Below are 13,769 nucleotides of genomic sequence, written 5' to 3'. Positions count from 1 at the left end.
CCTTATGACACCCAGTGGAACAGCCACTTTACAATGGTGCATCTAAATCTTTTAAGGGGGGGGGGGTGAGAAGGATTACTTTATCCTATCCTAGGTATTCCTTAAAGAGGTGGGGTTTCAGGTGTCTCCGGAAGGTGGTTTTAATTTGTGGAATTTCTTTCCTTCTTAATGAGTTTGAGTCAATAAATTGTGTTGTGACAAGGTAGGGGTGGTATACAGAAGATAGCCCTATTATGGAAGGAAAAGCTCAAATAAGCAAAGAGAAATGATAGTCCATCATTATTGAAGACATGAAGGTCAGTCAATGCGGAACATTTCAATAACTTTGAAAGTTTCTTCAAGTGCAGTCACAAAAACTATATTTAATAATATCACAACTTACTGTGAAGAATGGTTTTCAGAAACAAGTCCCAGAAACAGGCCTTACGCAGTCCAGGTTGTGGCGATGGCAATACAGTTTAACAGAATGGTTAAAATGCAAGGTAGCATCTGCTACACTGTCAACTTCAGGTCCTTGGCATTACAGCTAGAAACCTAATCTACAAAATTCAAGAGAAGAAAAAGAACACACGATGTTAACATATTTTCCACACTGTACATTTATTTTGACAGTCTGTAAAGGCAGATATTTCCAATAAGTATTTACATTTAAATTGGTAACAGTTATGTTCTTACCTTCATATCTGCTGCCCAAATTTGGCACTGTAGTGTCTCACTCCTAGCCCTATTTGAAACAATAATGTTACATTGAAATTAAGTAAATACTATGCAAGAAAGAACAGATAAGCAAAGTCTCACTTTCCTAAGTGAATGTAACGTGCATACCTCCGTGGCTATCACATCCACATGGTGCTGTGGTGAATACGATGCTGGAGCTGGCAATTGCCCTAATTGAAAGACACACCAGATTAGCTACATAAATAAAGGTCATTTTTCTCCTCTAAATGCACATATAACATAAAATCAAATCAAATCAAATTTAGTTAGCAGATGTTAGTGCGAGTGTAGCGAAATGCTTGTGCTTCTAGTTCCGACAATGCAGTAATAACCAACAAGTAATCTAGCTAACAATTCCATAACTACTACCTTATAGACACAAGTGTAAGGGGATAAAGAATATGTACATTGTCACGACTTCTGCCCGAAGTCTTTGCCTCTCCTTGTTCGGGCGGTGCTCGGCGTTCGACGTCACCGGTCTTCTAGCCATCATTGATCCTTTTTTCATTTTGCATTGGTTTTGTCTTGTCTTCCCACACACCTGTTTTCTATCCCATTCATTACCTGTTGTGTATTTAACCCTCTGTTTCCCCTCATGTCTTTGTCAGAGATTGTTTTATTGTCAGTGTAGTGTGATTGTTGTATAGGTGCGCGTCGGGTCCTCGTACCCATGTTTGTTTGTTTATGTACGTTTAGTGTAATGGAGCACACTCCGTGGACTTTATTAAAAGACTCCATTTTACACTCCATTTGACTCTCTTGCGCCTGACTTCCCTGCCACCTATTACACCTATGCATGACATACATAAAGATATATGAATTAGTGATGGTACAGAGCGGCATAGGCAAGATACAGTAGATGGTATTGAGTGCAGTATATACATATGAGATGAGTATGTAAACAAAGTGGCAAAGTTAAAGTGGCTAGTGATACATGTATTACATAAGGATGCAGTAGATGATATAGAGTACAGTATATATGTATACATATGAGATGAATAATGTAGGGTATGTAAACATTATATTAGGTAGCATTGTTTAAAGTGGCTAGTGATATATTTTACATCATTTCCCATCAATTCCGATTATTAAAGTGGCTGGAGTTGAGTCAGTGTGTTGGCAGCAGCCACTCAATGTTAGTGGTGGCTGTTTAACAGTCTGATGGCCTTGAGATAGAAGCTGTTTTTCAGTCTCTCGGTCCCAGCTTTGATGCACCTGTATTGACCTCGCCTTCTGGATGATAGCGGGGTGAACAGGCAGTGGCTCGGGTGGTTGTTGTCCTTGATGATCTTTATGGCCTTCCTGTGACATCGGGTGGTGTAGGTGTCCTGGAGGGCAGGTAGTTTGCCCCCGGTGATGCGTTGTGCAGACCTCACTACCCTCTGGAGAGCCTTACGGTTGTGGGCGGAGCAGTTGCCGTACCAGGCGGTGATACAGCCCGACAGGATGCTCTCGATTGTGCATCTGTAGAAGTTTGTGAGTGCTTTTGGTGACAAGCCAAATTTCTTCAGCCTCCTGAGGTTGAAGAGGCCCTGCTGCGCCTTCTTCACGATGCTGTCTGTGTGGGTGGACCAATTCAGTTTGTCTGTGATGTGTACACCGAGGAACTTAAAACTTACTACCCTCTCCACTACTGTTCCATCGATGTGGATAAGTTGTTAGCTAGCCAGCTAAATCATATAACATTAGCAAACTAGCTATCTAGCTAAGTATCTCGGATTGCAATGATACAATCAGATAACAAACTAGCCAACGTAGCAGCATTTATCATCATTCTCTAGCTGTCACGCCCTGGTCGAAGTATTTTGTGTTTATCTTTATGTATTGAGTCAGGCCAGGGTGTGGCATGGGGTTTTTGTATTGTGGTGTGTTTTGTCTTGGGGTTTTGGTATGTATATATTGGGATTGTAGCTAGTGGGGTGATCTAGCAAAGTCTATGGCTGTCTGGAGTGGTTCTCAATCAGAGGCAGGTGTTTATTGTTGTCTCTGATTGGGAACCACATTTAGGCAGCCATATTCTTTGAGTTTGTCGTGGGTGATTGTCCTTAGTGTCCTTGTTCCTGTCTGTGTTAGTTTTCACTAGTATAGGCTGTTTCGGTTTTCGTTACGTTCTTTGTTTTGTAGTGTTCGTGTTACGTTTTTGTTCATTAAACATGGATCGCAATCTACACGCTGCAGTTTGGTCCGACTCTCCTTCACCACACCTAGAAAACCGTTACAGAATCACCCACCCTAAATGGACCAAGCAGCGTGTCAACAGGCAGGAGCAGCCCAAAGAGGAGATGCGCAATAAGGATTTCTGGACATGGGAGGAAATCCTCGACGGGAGAGGACCCTGAGCTAAACCAGGGGAGTGTAGCTGCCCAAAGGTGCAGCAGGAGAAGAGGCAACAGGAGCAGCCCAAAGAGGAGGAAGAACTGGACGGTAAAGGACCCTGGGCTCAGCCTGGAGAATATCACCGCCCCAAGGAAGAACTGGAGGCGACGAGAGCGGAGAGGCGCCGGTATGAGGAGGCAGCAGGGCGACTCGGAAGGAAGCCTGAGAGTCAGCCCCAAAAATGTCTTGGGGGGGCTCAGGGAGATTGTGGCAGAGTCAGGAGTCAGACCTGAGCCAACTCTCCCTGTTTATCGTGACGAGCCAAGGAGGAGACCAGAGCCGGTGTTGGAGGTGAGCGAAGCAGAGACTGTGAAGGAGTTAATGGGGAAATTGGAGGAGAGAGAAATGAGGGAGTTGCTGTGTTGGTGCTTTTTGCATGGAATTCGCCCGACGGAACGTGTCGGGGATTTGATGGCACCTGGGTCAGCGCTCCATACTCATCCTGAGGTGCGAGTTAGTCGGCTGGTGAAGTTGGTGCCAGCCTCACGCATCAGGCCTCCTGTGCACATCCCTAACCTTGCACGTCCTGTGCCAGCATTGCTCTCAAGATCTCCAGTACGCCTTCACGGTTGAGCCCATCCTGTGTCACCTCCACACCCCAGTCCTCCGGTAGCAGCTCCCCGCACCAGGCTTCCTGTGCGTGTCCTCGGTTCAGTTCCACCAGTGTCAGCACCACGCAACAGGCCTACAGTGCGCCTCGCCTCTCCAGCGCTGTCGGAGTCTCCCGCCTGTCTAGCGCTATCAGAGCCTTCCTCCTCTCCAGCGCTACCGGAGTCTCCCGCCTGTTCAGCGCAGCTAGAGCCTTCTTCCTCTACAGCGCTGCTGGAGTCTCCTGTCTGTTCAGCGCAGCGAGAGCTGTCAGCCTGCATGGAGCAGCCAGAGCTGTCAGTCTGCATGGAGCAGCCAGAGCTGTCAGTCTGCATGGAGCAGCCAGAGCTGTCAGTCTGCATGGAGCAGCCAGAGATGTCAGTCTGCATGGAGCAGCCAGAGATGGCAGTCTGCATGAAGCAGCCAGAGCTGTCAGTCTGCAAGGAGCTGTCAGTCTGCAAGGAGCTGTCAGTCTGCAAGGAGCTGCCAGTCTGCAAGGAGCTGTCAGTCTGCAAGGAGCTGTCAGTCTGCAAGGAGCTGTCAGTCTGCAAGGAGCTGCCAGTCTGTAAGAAGCCGCCAGAGCTCAGCCCACTTGGAGCAGCCAGAGATGTCAGTCTGCATGGATCAGCCAGAGATGTCAGTCTGCATGGAGCAGCCAGAGCTGTCAGTCTGCATGAAGCAGCCAGAGCTGTCAGTCTGCAAGGAGCTGTCAGTCTGCAAGGAGCTGCCAGTCTGCAAGGGCTGCCAGTCTGCAAGGAGCTGTCAGTCTGCAAGGAGCTGCCAGTCTGTAAGAAGCCGCCAGAGCTCAGCCCACTTGGAGCAGCCAGAGATGTCAGTCTGCAAGGATCAGCCAGAGATGTCAGTCTGATTGGAGCAGCCAGAGCTGTCAGTCTGCATGAAGCAGCCAGAGCTGTCAGTCTGCAAGGAGCTGTCAGTCTGCAAGGAGCTGCCAGTCTGCAAGGGCTGCCAGTCTGCAAGGAGCTGTCAGTCTGCAAGGAGCTGCCAGTCTGCAAGGAGCTGCCAGTCTGCAAGGAGCTGCCAGTCTGCAAGGAGCTGTCAGTCTGTAAGGAGCTGTCAGTCTGCAAGGAGCTGCCAGTCTGTAAGAAGCCGCCAGAGCTGTCAGCCCACATGGAGCAGCCAGAGAAGTCAGTCTGCATGGATCAGCCAGAGATGTCAGTCTGCCCTGCGCCGCCAGCGCCGCCAGTCTGCCCTGCGCCGCCAGTGCCCCCAGTCTGCCCAGCGCCGCCAGAGCCCCCAGTCTGCCCAGCGCCGCCAGTCTGCCCAGCGCCGCCAGTGCCCCCAGTCTGCCGAGCGCCGCCAGTGCCGCCAGTCTGCCAGTCAGCCAGGATCCGCCAGTCAGCCAGGATCCGCCAGTCAGCCAGGATCCGCCAGTCTGCCAGGATCCGCCAGTCAGCCAGGATCCGCCAGTCTGCCCAGCGCCGCCAGTCTGTCCAGCGCCGCCAGTGCCCCCAGTCTGCCCAGCGCCGCCAGTGCCCCCAGTCTGCCCAGCGCCGCCAGTCTGCCCAGCGCCGCCAGTGCCCCCAGTCTGCCGAGCGCCGCCAGTCTGCCAGTCAGCCTGGATCCGCCAGTCAGCCAGGATCCGCCAGTCAGCCAGGATCCGCCAGTCAGCCAGGATCCGCCAGTCTGCCAGGATCCGCCAGTCAGCCAGGATCCGCCAGAACTGCCAGTCGGCCAGGATCCGCCAGTCTGCCAGGATCCGCCAGTCTGCCAGGATCCGCCAGTCTGCCAGGATCCGCCAGAACTGCCAGTCAGCCAGGATCCGCCAGTCAGCCAGGATCCGCCAGTCAGCCAGGATCCGCCAGTCAGCCAGGATCTACCAGTCAGCCAGGATCCGCCAGTCAGCCAGGATCTTCCAGATCCGCTAGTCAGCCAGGATCCGCCAGTCAGCCAGGATCTGCCAGTCAGCCAGGATCTGCCGGAACCACCAGCCAGCCAGGATCTGGTAGCTTCCTCTCACTCCTGAGCTTCCTCTCACTCCTGAGCTTCCTCTCATTCCTGAGCCTTCTCTCACTCCTGAGCTTTCTCTCACTCCTGAGCTTCCTCTCACTCCTGAGCTTTCTCTCACTCCCGAGCTTTCTCTCACTCCTGAGCTTTCTCTCACTCCCGAGCTTTCCCTCAGTCCCCAGCTGCCTCAGTCCCGAGCTGCCCTTCAGTCCCGATCTGCGGGGGGTTCTGGGTGAGGACTACTAGGCCATGGTCGGCGGCGAGGGTGGACAATCCAGGTACTGTATGTCCACATTGACTACAGCTCAACGTTCAACACCATAGTGCCCACAAAGCTTAGGACCCTGTGGCTAAACACCTTCCTCTGCAACTGGATCCTGCACTTCCTGATGGGCCACCCCCAGGTGGTAAGGGGCCCCCGTATTGATCCTGTGTGCCTAGTCCCCTCCTGTGCTCCCTGTTCACCCACTACAGCGTGATCAAGCAAGACTCCAACACCATCATTAAGTTTACTGATGACACACAGTGGTAAGGTCTGATCACCGACAACGATGAGACAGTCTATAGGGAGGAGGTCAGAGAACTGGAAGTGTGGTGCCAGGACTACTGAAAAAAGGCAGGCCAAACGGGCCCCCATTAACATCAACGGGGCTGTAGTGGAGCTGGGTCAAGAGTTTCAAGTTCCTTAGTGTCAACATCATCAACAAACAATCTTCTTGTTTTATATATACCTAGGCATGGTCCAAACACACCAAGACCGTCTCTTGAAGAGGGCACGAGAAAACCTTTTTCCCCCTCAGGAGACTGAAAAGATTTGGTATGGGTCCCCAGTTACTCAAAACGTTATACAGCTGCATCATTGAGATCATCCTGACCGGTTGCATCACCGCCTGGTATGGCAACTACTTGGCATCTGACCGTAAGGCGCTACAGAGGGTAGAACATATGGCCCTCTACATCACTGGGGCCAGGCTTTCTTCCATCCAGGACCTATATAATAGGTGGTGTCAGAGGAAAGCCCATAAAATTGTCAGTGACTCCAGTCACCCAAGTCATAGACTGTTTTCTCTGCCACCACATGGCAAGCGATACCTGGAGCGCCAAGTCTAGGACCAAAAGGCTCCTTAACAGCTTTTACCCCAAGCCATAAGACTGCTGAACAATGAATCAAATAGCCCTCTCCATTTGTTTTGTACACTGCTGCTAATTGCAGTTTATTATATATGAATAGTCACTTCACCCTTTCCTAAATGTACAAATTACCTCAACTATCCTGTACCCCCTCACACTGACTCGGTACCAGTACCCCCTGTATATAGCCTCGCTATTGTTATGTTATTGTGTTACTTTTTACGTGGCTTCAGGACAAGTCTCTGAATGTCTTTGAGTGACCCAGCCAGAGCCCGGACGTGAACCTGAATAAACGTCTCTGGACGTTGAAAATAGCTGTGCAGCGACTCTCCCCATCCAACCTAACAGAGCTTGAGAGGATCTGCAAAGAAGAATGGGAGAAACTCCCCAAATACAGGTGTGCTCAGCTTGTCGCGATATATCCAAGAAGACTCAAGGCTGTAATCGCTGCCACATGTTCTTCAGTGTACCTTCAGTACCTTGAGAAAGTATTCACACCCCTTAAATTTTTCACATTTTAATGTGTGAATTTAAAATTGATAAAGAGATTTGTTGTGCCACTGGCCTAACACACAATACCGCAAATTTGACAAATTTATAAAAAATGAATAGCTGAAATGTTTTGAGTCATTAAGTATTCAACCCCTTTGTTAATCTAAACCTAAATAAGTTCTAGAGTAAAAATACAAGTCACATAATAAGTTTCATGGACTCACTGTGTGTGCAATCTTAGTGTTTGACGTAATTTTTTTATGACTACCTTATTTCTGTATCCCACAAATACAATTATCTGTAAGGCCCGTCAAGGGAGCTTTCAAACACAGATTCACTGCATGACAAACTTCAATGCTTGCCTCCTCACATATTCCATGGCAATTGTCATTCCAAACACAGTTCAAACAACTATCTATATTTAGCCTTAATTGTTTTGCACACCTAGTTTGTTGTGCAACATTCCTAAGGTTATGCTTATCAGAGCCAATCCCTGGACATGCATTATGGATTGTTTTTTCTCTACTACCTACTCAATGATGACATCAGAATTAAGTGTTTATAAGACAGCTCCTACCTGTTTGGTACCTATGCAACTAAAGTTGGATGAGGTAAGTGGACATTTCTTGGAATGAAAGACTATACACATTTTCCTTCCACAGATACTAAGGTGAGGTGTAAGGTTGTTATTTGTGCTGTGTATGTTGAACACAGATTTACTTGCTATACAATTTGTGATTCAGTGAGAAAGCCATTTCCTTAAATAAGCTCATTTAATATCAATCTAAGCATTTGTGGTCTATTCATATGTACATTCAGGTCTATACCAATCTGCTACATTATTCTGAATGACAAAGCTTTGCCTTTAAGCCACAATATTACTTTTATTTCCCATAAAGAATGTGACTTTCAGCATATACACCTGCAATTAGGTACTTTTTTGGCATCTAAATATGTAACTTTGGCTGCGTTTACACAGGCAGACCAATTCTGATTATTTTCCCCCAGTAATTGGTATTTTGACCAATCACATCCGCGCTGATCTGAAAGGTCGAAATACTATTTGAAAAATATCCGAATTTGGCTGCCTGTGTAAACGCAGCCATTAATTCCAAATGTAATTATGGGACTTAAAGCGCAAAAAATTGTATTCAGTGATATTTCAAACAGGTTCAACCCATTATATAAACAGTGGCCCAGGAGTATGATATGAAATGTATGATATGCATAGATTTCAATTTCATATGAATACTTAAAGGCTGTAATTTTTCCTCAATTATATGATTGTTGTGTGGGCAATCTGCAGTTAAAACAATAAAGCATTTACCCCAGTAAAAAGCTGAGGGATGTTAACCTGTACTGCAATGCAGTAAAAAAAACATTTGCTTTAAAATACACTGCGTTACTTGGATTATTGTTATGACTACTAATGAATTTGGAGCTTAGTGTCACTTTTCAAAATAGTTTGACATTAACAGCAACGTATTGTACCTTGCTGTAGTGAGACCTTTTGAAAATGTAATTTTTAATGCCAATAACTGTTTTCCTTGAAGCAAGTGTTCAAAGCCGTCGTATTCTTAGTCCAAAACTTCTGTGTTCTTTAGGACAGGCTTGTAACGTGTACGCTGGGAGTCGGGAAGCAAGTTCAGGGAGTGACTTTTAATAAATAACAAGGAACAAAACAAAGAAACACGAGTAGCATACAGACATGAAACAACAAAACAGAAACAAATACACCTAGGGAAAGAACCAACGGGAGTGACATACTGTATATAGGGATGGTAATCAGGCAGGTGATTGAGTCCAGGTGAGTCTGATGATGCCTATAACGATGGTGGGTGACAGGTGTGCGTAATAATGAGCAGCCTGGCGACCTCGGGTGCCGGAGAGGGCGCATACGTGACAATGCGTGTGTATTTTCAACATTTATGCTCTGTATTGGCTGTAAAAAAAAAAAAGTAAAGAGAAACTTTTAAAAAAGGACTCATACTAGTTTCCACTTCAATGTTTATTTAGCCTATGTTAGGCATAGTGATTAAAAACATGACAGAATTTGTACAGTTTTGTATTTAGACATGACATTTCAAACGGTTTGGACTGACCAATGAGGTGACATTCTGTGGTTATTTGACTTCTACAGGTTATAAAATGTATTCATTATTTTTGAAAGGATTTTCCAATCTCATCCCTCTCTCTTTCTTTCTCTCTGTGTTCCCAGCCTAGGAACAATGAACTCATCGGCCGGTCTACTAGGAAATATGAGCTATGCCCTGCAGATATTTGAGAGAGACACGTTCACCACTGCCTTCATGAAGAACCTGATCATGGTGCTGGTGTGGTTCAGCCTCAGCTACATCAACAGCATCGTGGTGGCCACTTTCTTCATGAACCGTGTGTTCTACGGGAACCCGCGCTACATCCTCTTCATCCACATGGTCATCAACGATGCCATCCAGCTCACTGTCACCATCACCCTGTTCGTGCTGAGCTACATATTCTATACCATTAACGTGTCCTTCTGCTGCTTCTTCATCCTTGTGGCTGTCTTTACCACCAGGACATCCCCAGTCAACCTAGCTGGCATGGCCATTGAGCGCTACATCTCCATCTGCAACCCCCTCCGCCACGCTCAGATCTGCACGGCACGCCGCACCTACACCCTTATCGGCTTCATCTGGTTCATCTGTGTGGTGCCCGACATCACCGACCTTTTTGTGACCTTGGCCACTGAGTCTTTGAGCTTCTTCCACACACGTGTGTTCTGTCTGAGGCAGAACGTCTTCAAGGACCCCATTCTGACCTACAAGAGGCAAGCCTTCGACACCATCTACTTCTCCTGTGTCTTCTTCACCCTGGTCTACACCTACCTCCGGATCCTGTTCATTGCCAGGGTTCTGTCCTCAGAGAAGCAGTCTGCCCAGCGGGCCAGGAACACCATCCTGCTCCACGGAGGGCAGCTCCTCATGTGCATGATGTCCTACACCTCCCCCACCGTGGAGACTGTCTTGCGTTTCCTCTTACCCGGACACATCCTGGAGATTCGCTTCGCAAATTACCTTATCGTCTATATCCTCCCCAGGTTCCTCAGCCCCATCATCTATGGTGTCCGGGACAAGGAGTTCCGGAAGTATCTGAAAAGGTATTTTGTTAGTAACTGGTGTAAGGGGATGTCGCATCGAGTCAATCATAGTGAAGAGGGAGAAAATAAAGCAGGTTTAAATAAAAAGTAGGTAGTGTTACAATTTACAGTATATGATAAATATTTAAAAATATAAACTTAAAGGGAATTGCACTGTATTGTAAATATAAACTTTGTATGACTTTTTTGTATAGGAATAGAATTATGATTTTTGTTATTTTTCTCTCTTTTCTAATAAATTGTTGAATAAACTAAATGCATTCATCAGTGGTACTATATCAATGAGTTTACACTAGAAACACTTGAAATAAATAATGATTATTTGAATTGTGAAATACTGATTCAGTACTTCACTTGTTGTTTTTACCATTGCCCAATGTGGAATTTAACATCTCTCAAGTTCTCTATGATAGAAAAAACATTATATTTGACCAAGAAGATTTTGTTAAAATAATGTAAGAAAACACATTATCCAAAATTGCGAGTCACTTGCAATGCAAGAAAAATTACAATATTGAGGTAGTTTGTTCAAATTGAAAATTGCGTAGTCATTTTTGGGGGGATGGTTCACTGCTATTGATCCCACAACATAATATCTTTGGATTGTATCTAGAGAAAAGTTTGGCTCATTTAAAATAGCTTTCCCTAAACAATATACCGATACTGTAGTTTTCAAGCTTGAGAGACAATGCATATGAATGCACATACAATTGCCAGTGTGTGGATGACTACATATAGTTACATCAGCAGCATATCACCCTGCACCCCACGGATGGCTTGGCTCTGAAGCTAAGCAGGGTTGGCTCCTGGATGGGATACCAGAAGCTGTTAGAAGGCCAGTAGGAGGGACTCTTTCATCTGGTCTAATAAAATATCCCAATGCCCCAGGGCCGTGATTAGGGACATTGCCCTGTGTATGGCGCCGTCTTTCAGATGGCACGTTAAACGGGTGTCCTGACTCTGTGGTCATTAATGATCCCATGGCACTTATCGTAAGAGTAGGGGCGTTAACCTCGGTGTCCTAGCTCATTTCCCAATCTGGCCCTCCCAATTGGCTCATTCATCCCCCTTCCTCTCCCCTCAAACTATTCCCCAGGTAATTGGTATTTATGAGAATGTTCGCAGTCAACTTACCTTGTAAAATAACGGTTAACCTCTTACTCCTACCTGGCACGCAGGCGTCCCATCTAGAGATCTGGAAATGCAAATGCGCTATGCTAAATGCTAATAGTATTAGTTAAAACTCAAACGTTCATTAAAATACACATGCAGGGTATTGAATTAAAGCTACACTCGTTGTGAATCCAGGCAACAAGTCAGATTTTTAAAATGCTTTTCGGCGAAAGCATGAGAAGCTATTATCTGATAGCATGTAACACCCCAAAAGACCCGCAGGGGACGTAAACAAAATAATTAGCATAGTCGGCGCTACACAAACCGCACAAATAAAATATAAAAACATTCATTACCTTTGACCATCTTCTTTGTTGGCACTCCTAGATGTCCCATAATCACTATTGGGTCTTTTTTTCGATTAAATCGGTCCATATATAGCCTAGATATCGATCTATGAAGACTGTGTGATAAACTAAAAAAAATAGCGTCTTATAACGTAACGTCATTTTTTAAAATTCAAAAAGTCGACGTTATATTTTCACAAAACACTTCGAAATACTTTTGTAAATGCAACTTTAGGTATTAGTAAACGTTAATAAGTGATCAAATTAATCACGAGAGGAAGTGTTTTCTATAGGGGTCCGTCTGGAAATAATGTCCGGGTATTTCTCAACCAAAATATCCGGTTGGAGACCTGAAGAAAAAGCCTGTCTCTTGTTCGTTTGACCAAGAAACAAAGAATTGGTAAATGACAAGACTGTTGACATCGTGTGGAAGCTGTAGGTACTGCAACGTCAGCCCCATTTAATGTCGTTCGCCCATAACAATGGGTTGAAGTGGCGGATGGATATATTTTTCCATTTTCAGTGATCAGATTTTCCTGCACTTTTCGATGAAACGCACGTTCTGTTATAGTCACAGCCGTGATTTAACCAGTTTTATAAACGTCTGAGTGTTTTCTATCCACACATACTAATCATATGCATATACTATATTTCTGGCCTGAGTAACAAGGCACTGAAATGTTGCGCGATTTTTAACAGAATGTTCGAAAAAGTAGGGGGTAGGAGTAACAGGTTAAATTAAATGAATAACTGCATGTACAGTGCCTTCAGAAAGTGTTCACACCCATTGAATTGTTACACATTTTGTTGTTACTTATCTACACACACAATACCCCATAATGTCAAAGTGGATTTATTTTTTATTTTTATTTTTTACAAATTAATAACAAAATGAAAAGCTGAAATGTGTGGAGTCATTAAGCATTCAACCCCCTTTTTATGACATACCGAAATAACTTCAGGAGTAAACATTTTCTTAACAAGTCACATAAATTGCATGGACTCAATGTATGTGCAATAATAGGGTTCAACATGATTTTTGAATGACTACAGTGGTTCCTCCTTTAAAATTTGCGTCATACTATGGCACGTCATTTAATTGTCATCCATTTTTCTGCTAATTCAAGTTCGTGCTAGTTTGACCACCAGAGGGCATCTCTGAGAAGCATTTGATAGTCTTCCATATTGTTATTACCAGAGACGGGGAGGGCACGCGAGAGACTGGGTTCAATTACCCGACGGGGAGGAATGAGTAGGCTGTCCTTGTAAATAAGAACTTGTTCTTCACTGATTCGTTATGTGTTATTTCATAGTTGTGATGTCATCACTATTATTCTATGGTGTTTCTATTCTAAGAAAAATTAAAAACTTCCTGGGTTTCCATTAGGATGGAACAGAAAATATGGCGCTGTACAACGTGATGGTCAGAAGTACAGTACTGGGCTATTTAGCTAAAGAATTCCTGTGTCATGCGGACGGGAGACCGGGGTTCAATCCCCCAACGGGGAGGAAGGAGTAGGGCTGTCCTTGTAAATACGAATTTGTTCTTAACTGATTCGTTATGTGTTATTTCATAGTTGTGATGTCATCACTATTATTCTACAATGTAGAAAATAGTAAAATATAAAAAAATCCTGGAATGAGTTTGTGTGCCCAAACTTTTGACTGGAACTTGCTTAATTAATTTTCGGACCGGACGGGGGACCAGGGTTCAATTCCCCGACGGGGAGGAAGAATGACAGAAATAATCAAGTCAATAAACATTGGGTAGTTAGATAGCCTATAGTTAATATGCTGTCAAGTTTGATGTAAAACTATCAGCGTTAGGTAGATAGCTTACATACTGCTGTAATGATATGCTATGTGGTTCGTAAGGTCAGCGTAGCTAACAAATTGTCAGC

At 45.2% G+C, this 13,769-nt stretch overlaps 1 protein-coding gene across 1 annotated transcript; it reads left to right on the top strand.

Annotated features, from left to right (window-relative positions):
• Positions 1-9,497: 9,497 nt before the first annotated feature.
• Positions 9,498-10,623, top strand: or90a1 (odorant receptor, family 90, subfamily A, member 1). Its single transcript, XM_035755269.2, has one exon. The coding sequence runs from the start codon at positions 9,498-9,500 to the stop codon at positions 10,497-10,499; it is 1,002 nt and encodes a 333-aa protein (XP_035611162.1). The 3' UTR covers positions 10,500-10,623.
• The last annotated feature ends 3,146 nt before the right edge of the window (positions 10,624-13,769 follow it).

The sequence above is a fragment of the Oncorhynchus keta genome, chromosome 37 (genome assembly GCF_023373465.1).
Source record: "Oncorhynchus keta strain PuntledgeMale-10-30-2019 chromosome 37, Oket_V2, whole genome shotgun sequence".
In the NCBI taxonomy this organism is placed as follows: Eukaryota; Metazoa; Chordata; class Actinopteri; order Salmoniformes; family Salmonidae; genus Oncorhynchus; species Oncorhynchus keta.
Note: the sequence above shows the minus strand (reverse complement) of the source record. Positions and strands in the feature narration are given on the sequence as shown.